Below are 14,501 nucleotides of genomic sequence, written 5' to 3' on the forward strand. Positions count from 1 at the left end.
AGAGGGGGGGAAAAAAAGCTACCCATGTTCCAAAATGACTTTTTCTGGAATCTACTTCAATAAATTCAAAGCTTAAATGCTGTATCTTTTAAGAATGAACCTTTATTTTTTGAAAAACAGATATCTCATATAATCTTTGCCATGTTAATGCAAATATGCAAAGTAGGCCATGTATTTTTGTTTTCCAAAAGATGCATTATGAACATTTTCAGGAAGCTGGTGTGATTTATTCAACTTTAATCTTAAATACAATCACAAAATTATATCCATCAGGAGGCATTACAACCTTCTGTACAGAGAAGCCACTATTTATACAATGTTACTAGGACAAGGAAGATTCATTCAACTCAACTTGCTCTTATAAGGGTTAAAAACTAAATTAACAATTGAAATATGGTGTCATTGCCACTGACATTACAGGTGGAAATACAAGGAAAATTTAAACCAGAAAAATAAGTGATGCATTTACTTTAAACAGGAGCCGAAACTTTGTCAAGAAAACAAAAACAAACTATATTTAATCAGCCTGTTTTGAAAGAAAAACATTCTAAAAGTCTGCATTTCAGAACAACATGCTATTTAAGTTTACCATCTTCAAAATTCGAGCTAATTGTATGTCAATTTTTATATCAGCACAACAAAGGGTTTTTTCCTAGTAAGCCCAGCCAAATTCCCATGGAAAGCAAGGGACCCTACCTAAGTGATTGCTTTACAACTAACCCTTGAACCAAAAGCTTCTCACAATAAGAGTCAGTCTGCCATCATGTAAATAAGGATAGTGACATAGTTACCCAGGCCAAAAAGCAGGCAAAGTGCAGCAAACCCTTAGGGTTTCATAAGACAATGAATATCCCCCTTTCCCAACATTTGAAAAGTTCTGTGATGCTTGCTAGTATTTCCCCAAAGGAGGAATCTTTCTAATGCTACCCAAATAATTGAAAACAAAATCTACCTCATTGATGTGACCTTTGCATTAATATTTCTACCTCCTTGATTTAAGGGGGGGAACATCCTAATTCTAAATTATTGGCATTTTTTTACAAGCTCAACAAGATATAAAATGGAACACTGGTTTTCATACTCATCTAAATTTTTGTAAAACAAAGATGCTTAAATGTGCTAATAGTAACACATTCACTGAGATCTGATGTATATGAACAGGAGTAACAGGCTAAGAGTAATAGGCTAGTTGTAGGCGTTTTCATTAATATGAAAAGAATTGGGAGAAAAGAAGAACCAGCTCCTTTGATTTTAGTACTGCCAAACAAGTAAGCCCCCAGAAGTAATTACAAAAAGGTGGAGGAAAATAGGCCAGGAAGACTTTGATTGAAAGTACTGCCTATAATACCCCAGATTAAAAAGGACCTAAGATTGCACATCAACTCTAATATTTGGCTGTACTTGCATTGCCCTGCGCGGCATTTTTTAAATGGCTCTTTCCTTAAATTTCACACATCAGAATAACCACAATTAAAAAACAAAACAAAACAAAAAATGCAGGTAACCACAAACATTGGACAATATTTAAAACTACTTAGGAAGCTTAAGTAATAGAAACAAGTGTCAAGGGCAAAAGTGTCAGAGTTTTCCTTTGTATTAGAAATCCTCACCCTGAACCTGGGGTTTGAGCTCTAAAAGAGCAATTCAGGGAAGCAGATCAAGAGCCTAATGATGAGTTCTCACAGAAATCTCATGTATCACAAAAACAAACAAAAAACAACTCAGCACAAGCAACAGACACAAAAGAATCTTAATAATCATCCATTAAACTGTGGGAACTTATAACCAGAAATGGAGAAATCACAAGACACGCCAAAGAATCAGTAAAAGAGAAATAGCTCCGTGAACTTCTAGGCCTCCACAGCTTTGTAGAGAAATCAACTAAAAAAATAGATGATTCCATCAAATTAAAGACAAAACACTTAAAACTTCAAATTTCCAAGGGTACTTTGAATAGAAGAGGTTGTTTGTAGATTATTCTGTACCCACTGACTTGGACAGGGGAAGACAGAGGGAGGAATAGAAGGAAGAGACAGAACGACAGACGGACAGAAAAAGATCCCTGGTTTTCCACAGGTAATTCATCATCAAAAATGTGTGACTTCAAAATCATAGCACTCTAACTTTACAGTATTTTACAAGATAATCCCCAAAATATGGCCCTGTCTTCTCAATCTGATGAGGACTTTTACAGAAGTTCCAAAGGGGCAGGGCTATTTGCAGAATGACGTCACAGAGGAAGCCAAACCTTACAGACTAGGGTCTTGTCCCGAGTGCAGTGAAAAAGCAAGTGCTGAAGTCATCAGCTACTCCTGTCTGCCCTACGACTGTATATGCCACTGGGGGACCATTTTTAAATAAAAGTGATGGACAATTTACCAGAGGCACATGTTTTTTGTTGTTTTTTTTTTTTTTTAAAAAAAGAAATAAAGCTGTCTTGTTTTTTGCTTGGATAAGGTGCCAGGTAGTACCTCTGAAGCCTGAAAGCTCACAGGCAATAAAATTCACCTATTTAATTTATCTTCGTTACCAAAGTGGAAGCAATTTCTGAACACTATCAGGACAATCAAGTGTGAACTGGTTTTATCATCATGATAAGTTTTTCCTGGTGACAATAAAGAATGTTGCTGAAAAGACTATGTAATCTTGAGAGAGCAGAGGTAATCAAGTGTTGAATGCAGTAGCTCCCAAAGCTTCCAGGAAATTAAGCAGTGTGCAAAATACAATATGGCATTCTTATTCCAGCTAGGCTGTTTTGAGTGTGAAAGTAAAGTTCAAAAATCAATAAGGAAAAGAAAATTGGATGTGCTAGTTTCCTTAGCTTGCTATTGGACAGTTGGGTATTTAAAAATACCAGCTTTCTTGCAATACTTATTAAAGTATAAAGAAAGTACTGGCACTGAAATGCATTCTCTCACAGGTATTTAAGGATCATAGGTTAATGTGGCAATCAGAACACAGAAAAGGCCCAGAGCTAGGTGCGATTTTTCCCTACTACCTTTCGTCTATGAAGACTGCCAAGTAGAGTGAAGACTGTCCGTCCTAATTTCTCAAATGCAAGAAAAATGTACTCAAAGATTTAAATTGTGTTCTATTTTGTTGATACGTGATTTTAAGAATCCTAGACTGGATTTTTATTTGGATCAATAATTTAGCTCACACAGTCAGTCAGTACTGAAATGCAATGCTAAATTTAAGGAAACCTTAATCATGAATTCATTATATCACTGAACAACAAGCTATTAAAATTATGCAAAAAGTAAAGCACTTCACAGACTATTTTAATAACTGAACTTAATAAAAGATGTTGGTGGTTCTCACTTTGTCTGATGTTTCATGTACATGTCCTGAAATACCAGATAAACTAAAGCACTTTTAATTTACAAGATGTAAATTAAAAGTATCAAATAAGAAAACTGAATTAAACATTTCACTCTACCTCCACCAGAACATCACTTTATTGTTAATCTGTCATCAACAATGTAAAACTCTAATAGGTACTCTATCCTGGTTTTTTAAAAAGGTAAAAGATTACATTGGATTAGCTACTTTCTATGAAAGAAACTACAGCAATCACAGAAGAGGGAAAATCTGAATGACCTCCAAAAATGCACACTATAAGCAGAGGGGAGTGTACATAAAAATCAAATGTCTGTTAGATTAATTAATTTTGAATGCACAGTGACAATTCTGGAAACTGTACATGATAGAATCACAGAAATGACTTAAATAACCAGAATTACATTTTGTATGTGATCATCAGACCTTTAAACAATCCTTGAATTTTCCATGTTATCAGTGGTTTTGGAGAAATTCCTGTTTATCTCTCCAAATATAAGTTAACAGCATGGAGATGGAGTATATGAAACATGAGGATTGAAATAAAAGTGAGTCTGAAAGATGGCTAATCTACTAGATCAGGTTAAAGGGGACCGGATAGGTGGTGGGGAGGAGTGGGATCAGCGGGGTGGTTCTTCCCTTCATTTCAGAAGTAAGTTCTTCCAATGTAGTGTATCTGTTACATAGCTCTCCATTTTCAGTCCATTTCTGAAATTCATATCGCATAGCCTTTTTTGTACCTACTGGTCAACCCAACCAGTACTGTTGCCAAGCAACAAGTGTTTCACGAGAATCTGAATGCATCAAATCTTCCTTGGCTGTGATTTCTTCGCGGCCCCAGTTTTCTCTGTTTCTGAGCGGGGTTTGTTTTTCCTGGATTGTACACACAGGGTCAGGTGGAATGGAGTTCCAAATCACTCTGTGCTCCGCGGTATCCCGATTTCTTTCTCAGCTAACCTCCTGACACGTTTGCAGCTGTTCTGTGGCAGAAAGACAATCTCCGTGTTCAGGCGGTGAGCTTGCTTTCTTCACCCTTGACCCTGGGGTTGCAGGCCATGGTGTTGGGCGTATCCCTGAGTGCAGCTGTCCTGCAGGATTCACTTCCTAGTGCACCGAGATTTCCTAGGTTTCCTCAGAGTAAGCCCCCAGTTGCATCACCACCGACTGTGGTGTGGCTTTGGATGCCTGAGGCTGAGTTGATTCTGGTGGATGTCTGACCTCACTTAACCAGACTCATCTACTGGCTTGCCACTCACACCCAGGCTGTCCAACCTTCATACAGCTGAGCCAAGTTATCTAGATTAGTTGCTTCCTTAATGACATAGTCAACCTGTAAAAATATGCAGGATGGTATTTAAAACCACTGAGAACTTGACATGATTCACATACAAGTTATATGAATTCAGAATAAGTATCTAATCACAAAGGACATGTAGTTGTGATGATAAAAAAGGAGATTAAGTTCTCCCATAACACCATAGATTACAAGATGTGTGTCCTGGGAAAGTCAGAACCCCTTTGACCATTATGGATCCTCAGATGAAGAAAGCCCTACCAATCCCACTCATGCTCTTGAAATTACATGTGTGAAATACATGTTGTATATACATAAAGACTGAAGAAGCAAATATGAAAAAATGCTAAAATGTTAAGAACTAGTGAGTCTAGGTAAAAAAAGTGTTAAAAAAAGTATTCCTAATACTTTTCTGTAGGCTTAAATTTAAAAAAAAATTAACGGTAGGGTTTCAAGAAATCATCCTCAGATTTATATACACAATAACACCAATGAGCATGACAACATCAGGCAAGCACCCACTAATCCTCATGGAGGCTTTATGGATACTCCTATACCTGAAAAAACATCAGTTTTTCATCTGAAACCTTCAGATGGTCCTCCTTAAAATGCAGCTGAATGCCCTGCATGGTAGTACATACCTACAACCACAGTAATTATGTAGACTAAGGCAGAAGGATCACAAATTCAAGGCTAGTCTCAGGAACTTGCCAAGACCCTGTTTTCAATAAAAAGGCCTAGGGATGTAACTCAGTGGTAGAGAGACCCTGGGTTCCATAAATAAATAAATAAATCGAATACAAAAATAGGTAAATTAAAAATGAATTGGAGTTTGAAGGATGTCAAGGTTGGGTCACATCTCGTAGCAAAAATATGCTACGAGAGGAAAAGCCAGAGTAACATGGTGAATATCTGACAACTCTAGAATTATTACCCCAAATCTCTGAAAACCTGTTAAGTTCTTCATTTCCTGGTGAAACACCAAAGAAATGGACAAGAGGAACAATTAAACTTACACTTTTCCAGCAGCACTAAAATGTTAAAAACTAGTCACCTGTTCAGCAACAGACATCCTCCTGTTCGGATCAACATCTCGGCCCTCTAACTTGGCTTTCACTCTCTTCCACACACTCACTGCATATGAGTTTCTCTCTTGCACAGCTACAAAGCAATAAAAACATACATTAAGACAAAACACAATTCCATATAAAATTTTAAGGCATCTTTATTTCAACTAATTACCTTTCCCAGTTTTAGGGTCTCTCACAGCCTTTTTAGGACTACAAGCAACGCTCTTGCCAGTTCCTGGGACGGTGCTTGGTGGAGTATCTGCTGATGTGGCAAGATTTTTCTGAATCAGCTTTTTAGCATTCTGTGACATGACATCTGGCTGAGTCTTCTGGCCAGTGTTGCTCCGGACTGCTGTAGAGGAAGAATTGGTGGCTCAATTTATATGCAAAAAGAAAATATAGGAGAGACAAAGAAGAGAGCAGAAAATAGGTAATGATAAATATCCCAAGTTAAATACTTAACTACCACCTTGAAAATAAACTGACTTTACAACTTCTAAGTCATTCACTGACATAGACATTGTCCTAGAAAGCCTCAATGGTAGGAAATTCAGATATGAATTTATGCAATGATGTTCACTATTCACCAGATTGTGGTATCAAAAACCATAAATAGCTTTGCAATAATGGAAGATTAATAAGACACAGACACAGAATGCCATGTGAAATGTGGCCATTAAGTCATTTTTAAGATTTAATGACAGGGAACAGGGAGTAGTGGTGTACACCTGTAATCTTAGCAACCTGGGAGGCTGAAAAAGGAGAATCACAAGTTGTAGGCCAGCCTGAGCATCTTAATGAGACTCTGTCTCAAAATTAAAAAAAAAAAAAAATTTAAAGTGCTAGGAATGGACTGGGCATGGAGGATCACAATTAGAGGCCACCTTCAGCAACTTAGCAAGGCCCTAAGTATCAGACTATCTCAAAATTATTTTGATTAAGTTTTAAAAAACCGCTGGGGATGTGGCTCAAGCTATAGCGCACTCGCCTGGCATGCACGTGGCGCTGGGTTTGATCCTCAGCACCACATACAAATAAAATAAAGATGTTGTGTCCGCTGAAAACTAAAAAATATTAAAAAATTCTCTCTCTCTCTCTCTCCCCCCCTTAAAAAAAAATACAAAAAGGACCGTGGATGTTGATCAGTGGTTAAGTTCCTTTGGGTTCAATTCCCTTCCCAGTACCTCCCCCGAAAAAGGGGAGAGAGGTTGGAGATATAGATCAGAAGTAAAGTACTCCTGGATGATAAGTAGCAGATGACCACCAAAACATACAGGAAGGTTTCATGTAATATTAAATGGGGGTGGGAGGGGAATAAAAATTAAATTTGCAAAATGATGCCAATGCATGTACACATACGCACACACGTGAACACAGAACAGTAAATCAAACACACAGTGGGTTTTATCTTTAGTTGCGTCAAAGTTGCCTAGGCTATCCTCAAACTTTGTCTTCCTGCCTCAGCCTCCCAAATAGCTTGGATTATAAGTGTGTGCTAACCGTTCTAGCCTCAAAAGGCATGTTTTAAAATAATTTACATACTTGTTTTTATATATATATATATAAAGTCATTTTATATATGTGTGTGTGTGTGTATAATTTTGGGGGAGGGGGACAATACAAGGGATTGAATCCAAAGCCTCACACAGCAAGGCAAATGTTCTACCACTGAGCTACACCCCCAGTCCTTTTTAAATTTTAAGACAAGTTATCAATAAATTGCTCAAGCTGGCCTCAACCTTGTAATTCTCCTACCATCACCTCCAGAGTAGCTGGTATTAGAAACATGCACCACTGCATCTGGCTCATAAAATAAATGTTGAGAGAGAATTTGAATAGAAGGTATTTTCACTCTCTCACAAGTCGTTTTAGAGACAAGTCAAAGTTTTTTGAGTTTGATATATGACAGGATTGTAGTGACTAATAATATAGTAGACACTTATGTATAACTAAACAGCGCAGCATCTATGCACAGATCATCGACAGATCTTACCTGCAGCAAAGGATGGCTGATAAGTAGCAGATGACGTTGGACTTGAACATTCATTTGTTGCATCGGTGACTAAGGGTGATGCAAAACTCACTAAATTATTATAGATACTGAAATACAAAATTCATGAAATGTTTATGAAATATTATACCAGATAACTATTTTCAATATTTTGCCTACATTTTATAAATCTTGGCTAAAAGGCATGCTTACCTCTGACTTTGTGTTTTCAAATCCTTCAGGGTGGGAGTGATTTCCTGGAGCATTTCAACATGTTCTTGACTGCGAACCTGACCCATAGCCTGAACTAATGTAAACAGAACTGTCTGAATGTTGTCCTGCCACGATTTATATTCACCCAAGAACTGCCTAACACTGTTCTCATAGGGAACATCTTCACCATCTGCCAGAGCAGCTTCTTCATCCTATAGTCAATATACCAATGATTAGTAAAATTGGTTTTTGTCTGAGTAATTACTCTTAAAAGACAGTCATCTAAGAGAGAACAGATATTTCATACAGCAGTATGTTTTATATTCTTAATATAGTCTAACTTCTTTTCTATAAGAATCTTGTTTCCAGCATCAAATATAAACTCAAAATGATTAAAAATAAATTCTAAAATTGAATTACAGTTTTGTAAAGATAAAAGTGAAATTTAGCCTTTTCTGTGGACTCAAGTTTCCTTACTAACTAGACTGTATAAGATACTAAAGGGAATGAACAATATTTTATTCATTTTGGCAGGAAACGAGAAGGGTTTGGGGGTATAGGTGGGGAAGAGAAAGAGAAGTTGAAAACACTCAGACTAAGTTTAATTCTCAGTTCCATTATAAATCATATGACATTCGGTGTATCAATTTAAGCCTCAGGTTTTCTATGTACAAAAATCAGAAAAGTACTCTCTACTTTTTTAAAAAAAGTAGTTGATGAAACCACAACTCAGTTACAAACAAGTTGGAAAATATGACTCAAGTTGTTTTTGTTTACAAAAGATCACTTTTTTTGTTAACCAAAATACTTGTAACTGGGGGGGGGGGGGGGGGATATAAACTATGTCAGTGGTAGGGAGTCTTACCTTAGCCATTGCTTTTAGGAGATGTTTGACATCTCCAAGCTGTCGGTTATGACCGGTGAGCACAGTCTTTATATTATCAACAAGATTCTGGATGGTTTCACAGACTGTCTCTATCTGTTGCTCTTTCTCTGTCTGAATTGCTCTTTGAGAAGACATATCCTGGGTCAACTGTTTGTGAGCTGACAGAAGCCATTCAGAGCTACCAATGGGATGTTCAAGACTTGTGTCCTAATAGAACAAGCATTTTTTTTTTTTTTTTTTTTTTTTGAGAGAGAGAGAGAGAAAGAATTTTAATATTTATTTTTTAGTTTTCGGCGGACACAACATCTTTGTTTGTATGTGGTGCTGAGGATCGAACCCGGGTCGCACGCATGCCAGGCAAGTGCACTACCGCTTGAGCCACATCCCAGCCCGCTAGAACAAGCATTTGATTTTAAGTATCAGGTGGAATAATGAGTCCAATCATCTATCGCCATTACTGCCACATGCCCTCACCAAAAGATCCACTATCAGTAACTCAAACTGATACAAGAACCTCAGTTGCTGAGTCTTGAATTAATTATGTACATAAGAGTATGTAACAATTTCAACAGTCTAGGAAATATAAAGATTTCTCACTTTCTGCATAATTGTTCAGTATATACATTTCTAAAGTTAAAGACCTGAGAAATACACTTGGAACAACAAAGATGATCTATTTCAAGGTCCCTAAACTAACTATAAATAATTCTTTGAAATGAAACCAGAGCTTTCTAATGGATTACCTGAAGCCTTTCCACAAAACACAAGCACTAAACTTATCAACTTGAAATTTCTAGATCCAACTCACCTTTCTAGCATTCATTTCCCAAAGCGCTTTTCCCACTATTCTGTGTTCAGTGAGTCTGAATCACTGCTATACACTATCTTTCTCCTCCCTTCCAAACTTACACGGTATGCTGTAGCTGAGAAGCCTTTTCACTTCTTCATTCATTACACTATTGAATACGTAAACGTAAGTTCCATGAGGGCTAAGAGCAAGATTTAATCACCACTGTGTCCTGCATAAGAACATCTTATATGTATCACATGCTCAATAAATGTGAACTGAGTGAATATACTAAATTGATAGTGTGACATGAGCTTTATCATTTTCATTACCAACTCTCTACTTGCAGCAAGACTCACCACTCTCTGTAATAAACGAAGCTCCAACTCTGAGACTGAACTGTTGAACTGTGATGCAAATGAACACATTTGCTGACACCGTTTGATGAGTTCAAATAACGCAGCATCCAGGTTTAAGGCTTCTGCAGTTCTTGTTCGTAAACTTTCAAAATGAATGATATTGCTGCAGAGAAAAGTGACCTGTGAAGACAGAAAGGGAACCACCACCACCAGGTGTGGGGGGAGGAGGCAATCAATGAAATAAAATACTGCATACTCATTTCCAGAATTCAGACTATAATTGGTTCTAAAAATGTAACTCTTTTGGGAAATACATTAAATCCTCATAAAGTCTGTAAATTAATGTACAATTTTTGTGAATACTGTTAGGTCTGAGATGGTCAAAAGCACCTAAGTACAATTAAGTAAATCTACCTCCTACATGATTGTCTTTACATAGAAAATTTACATCATAACAAAACTGCCCTCAACACTGAGCTATAATTTGTGTTATATCCAAATTTCAGGAAACCCATCTACCAGAACATTTCTCCTTTGCTTCTACTCCTGCCTCATTTCAAAATATTAAGTGGATATTTGACAGTATTAAGCATATTTTAAAAGGTGTGATTAGCAGTATTGTTGCATTCTTAAATAGTTTTTATCTGAAAAGGTACACACTGAAATACTTACAAAATAAAGGAATATATATTGGGGATTTACATATGGAATGGGAGGAAGAGTAGGGAATACAGATGAAATAAGACTTAAAATTATTATTAAATTTTGTTGATATGGATGAGGTCATCATTTTATTAGTCTAATTTCGTACCTGAATGAAAATTTCCATAATAATTTTCTGGGTTTGTGTGTATGTTCCCAAATATAACAAAGTTAATCCACAAATGTCTAGCAGGGTACAAAGTCCTGGCACTTATAAGACATTTTGCTGCCCGGTAGAAAAACTTTCAAATCTTTGAATCACTACAGTTATACATAAAAAAAGCTTAACAAATATGGAATTAAAATCATGTTTAATTTCCAACAGAAGCTGTATCTATTTAATATTTAAATGGGAAACAGTAAGGGTCTAGGAAATAACCAGCTATGAGTTCACACCTGAGGGATGCCCAGAAAGACCTATTGATCTGGCTCTGTGAACTGGAGCAGGACTCTCCCCCTCCTTTCCCAAGGGGCATCACATGGAATTTCCAATCAGTTCTATAATCCTGAAACTGAGCACAATGAGGGTTCACATGATCATGGTACCTGACTTGCTCTTTGGCTCTCTTTGAGGACGAGATTTCTTCTTTCAGCTATTGTTGCTTCAAAATCTTGTAGTACAGGAGCCAATGCAGGGTTGGCACCACCCGCCCACTTAAGTCGCTGCTCAATACTTGCTTCAAGTGCTGCTAGTTTTTCCTATAAAAGCAGTAGAATCTCCATGAATGTTCAGGACATTCTCCACTTCCTATCTGTCAAGCATTTTATATAATACAAGAGAAATCCAAAATAAAGAGGGTGGGACATGTGTAATTTTGAAAATATCTTTTATCAGCTTCAATTTGGGATTCATCTTGACTTCACTCTGACCAGGAGGCTAAGGCAGGAGGGTTGCAAGTTTTAGGCCAGCCTCAGCAACTTAATAAGACCCTGTCTAAAAATGAAAAAATAAAAAAGGGCTGGGGATGAAGCTCAATGGTAGAGTGTCCCCAGATTCAATTCTCAGTACTGCAAAAGGAGGTGGAGGGAATTTGGGAGTGTTGCTCAGTGGTAGAGATCATGCTCAGCTTCTAATATATCTCTAAAGAAAATCTATTCTTACTTTTGGTTGTGAAAGACACAAATCTTATTCCCATAAATGCAAAAGTTTATAAATAATGGTGAAAATCATGGCAAGGAAGGTTTTATATATCAAAGTTATAACATTATTTATTCAAAATTTCAGGTGGAGGTAAAGACACCCCCCCCTCGTGTACACATACCTCTAAAATCAGAAGGAAAGGGCAAGAGTTAAATCCTTTAAGTTGAAAAGATACCTTTTTCCTGATGAATATGCTGTAAAGAAAAGTTATTGCCTTTCTTTGTTTTGTTTTTGCAGTACTAGAGATTAAACACAGGGCTTTACGCATGCTAGACTAGCATTCTGCCACTGAGCTACACCCCCAGTGTGAGAAAGATTATTTCAATCTCCAAAAGACTGAGTTCCAAAAACATTTCATTACAAAAATATTATATAAGTGCCAGGCACCATGGTACACACTTACAATCCCATGTACTTGGGAAGCTAAGACAGGAGGATTCAAGTTTGAGGCCATTCTTGGCAACTTAATGCTCTTGGCAACTATCTCAAGATAAAAAATAGAAGGGGCTGGAGATGTAGCTCAGTGGTAGAGTAACCCTGCGTTCAATACTTAGTACCCCGAAATTATGTAAGTAATTACACTTGGTTTTACACTACTATTAACTTATATAAACAGAAAACAAGTCAATACTGAGCACATGAGGCATAAAACATGAACACATATATATAATAACCTTCATCAAGACTAGTTTCTGTCATTTAAAAAACTGACCTAAATATTTAGCTAAAGAAAGATAGTTAATGATAATCATTTAAGAATATTCTGTTGCCTTGGACACCACCCAATTCCATTATTCTATATGACAGAAGAAATGCCCAAGGTTCTTAGATAGTAATAATAACCAGATGTAAATGCTTAAGTATATTTCAGTAAACAAATATCCAAAGTTTTTCCAATCATCAAGGTCCCCCTTCATATATTAATTAGTTATCAAATTCATTAAAAACCTAAAGTATTTAGTATATTTCTACTCCTGATTCAAAATATAATTACTATTTAAGTAAATGAAATATGATTGCTTTGAGATTTGGTTATCTTTGGGGGTAAGAACTTTAAAAATATAAATGAAAGGGGCTGGGGTTATGGCTCAGTGGTAGAGCACTCCCCTCGCACGTGCAAGGCCCTGGGTTGATCCTCAGCACCACATATAAGTAAATAAAGTTATTGTGTCCAACTACAATTACAAAAAATAAATATTTAGGGCTGGGGATGTGGCTCAAGCGGTAACGCGCTCGCCTGGCATGCTGGTTCGATCCTCAGCACCACATAAAAATAAACTAAAGATGTTGTGTCTGCCAAAAACTGAAAAATATTAAAAAATTCTCTCTCTTCTCTCTCTCTTAAAATTAAAAAATGTGAGGCACTAGGTTCAATCCTCAGAACCACATAAAAAATAAAGAAAGATACTGTGTGTTCATCTACAACTAAATAAATATTAAATATATATATAAATGAAATATGAAAGTAAAAGAAAATGATTGTGCTCCTTGGCTTAGAAACCAAGGACAAACATAGAGATAACATCAGTGTGAATTATTTCTAAAAGAAAGCAGCTGTTGGAAGGAAGATCTGTCAAACACACCTGAACAGTTGCAATTGAAGTTTCAATTTGACTCAGAGTATGTAGCTTCTTTTTCATACTGGTTAGGATAGCAGACCGAGGGGGAGGCGTAACAGACATGGCTTGAGGTCTATTGATAAGTAGATCTTCATGTTGCCACTGTTCAAAGAAAAAGAAATGTAATCATACCAAGGGGGGGGAGATAGATAGACACACACCACTTAAAAAGGGAAGTGTGAATTAGAACTGGGGAAAGAGAAACAAAACCCAGCTGAAAGCTGGATGTGATAGCCCATGCCTGAGGAGGCTGAGGCAGGAGTCTGAGGCTAATCTGGGAAATTTAGCAAGACCCTGTCTCAAAATAAGAAATAAAAGAGGTTGAGGATATAGCTCAGTGGTGGAGGACTTGCCCAGCTAGTGTGAAGCCCCAAGTTGGACACTCAATACCTCAAAGCACAATCAAATAAGCCTCAGCTGCAGCAATGTGACTGAATGCAGGGAGAGGGAATAAAGAAACACCATAGAAGAATGGATTCCTCAGGTGGAAGAGGACGGATATATTTCTTGGCTCACTAACATGCAATATTTAAATGGTAATTCTGAAGATTTTAGTAATCTGCATAAAAGTCTAGTTTATAATCACCCCAAAAGACAATCTCTAGGGCTGGGGATATAGCTCAGCTAATAGAGTGCTTTCCTTGCATGCACAAGGCCCTGGGTTCAATTCCCAGCACACACACACACAAAAGACAATCTCTAATTATAAAGAGAATGCAAGGGGAGGGGGGGTTGGGGTTGTGGATCAGTGGTGAAACACTTGCCTAGCATGTGTGAGGTACTGGGTATGATCCTTAGCACCATAGATAGACAGACAGATGGATGAATGAATGAAGGTATTATGACCATCTACAACTAAAAAAAAGAGAAGGCAACGGGCTTGGTGGAAGCAGCGCCCGGGTGAAGGAAGTGCAGGAGACTGGAAGAAAGTGGAAGCAGCAGTCACAAAAAAGGAACTCTCCAAATACACAAGCTAGAAGAAAGGGAAGGGACAGGCACTGGCTGCCAGGCGATCAATACATTCTATTATGTTCCAGCAGGGATACCAGATGCCCCAAGAGACAGTTGGCTACAATTTAAAACAGGGGTCAGAGACGTGTA

The 14,501-nt window shown here is 37.3% G+C and overlaps 1 protein-coding gene across 3 annotated transcripts in view; it reads right to left on the reverse strand.

Annotated features, from left to right (window-relative positions):
* Window positions 1-82: 82 nt before the first annotated feature.
* The window catches only part of Smg1 (SMG1 nonsense mediated mRNA decay associated PI3K related kinase), a 97,179-nt gene continuing 82,760 nt past the window's right edge, over window positions 83-14,501 (reverse strand). For all 3 annotated transcript variants that reach the window (XM_027940968.2, XM_071605464.1, XM_071605465.1), the window contains 9 exons: window positions 13,365-13,502; window positions 11,187-11,339; window positions 9,939-10,118; window positions 8,772-8,999; window positions 7,907-8,118; window positions 7,697-7,803; window positions 5,876-6,055; window positions 5,688-5,794; window positions 83-4,669 (listed from right to left, as the gene is read on the reverse strand). In XM_027940968.2, coding sequence (XP_027796769.1) covers window positions 4,592-4,669; window positions 5,688-5,794; window positions 5,876-6,055; window positions 7,697-7,803; window positions 7,907-8,118; window positions 8,772-8,999; window positions 9,939-10,118; window positions 11,187-11,339; window positions 13,365-13,502 — 1,383 coding nt within the window. In that variant the 3' untranslated portion in view covers window positions 83-4,591. The remainder of the gene's footprint in view (window positions 4,670-5,687; window positions 5,795-5,875; window positions 6,056-7,696; window positions 7,804-7,906; window positions 8,119-8,771; window positions 9,000-9,938; window positions 10,119-11,186; window positions 11,340-13,364; window positions 13,503-14,501) is intronic.

Source organism: Marmota flaviventris, chromosome 19 (assembly GCF_047511675.1).
Source record: "Marmota flaviventris isolate mMarFla1 chromosome 19, mMarFla1.hap1, whole genome shotgun sequence".
Taxonomy (NCBI): domain Eukaryota; kingdom Metazoa; phylum Chordata; class Mammalia; order Rodentia; family Sciuridae; genus Marmota; species Marmota flaviventris.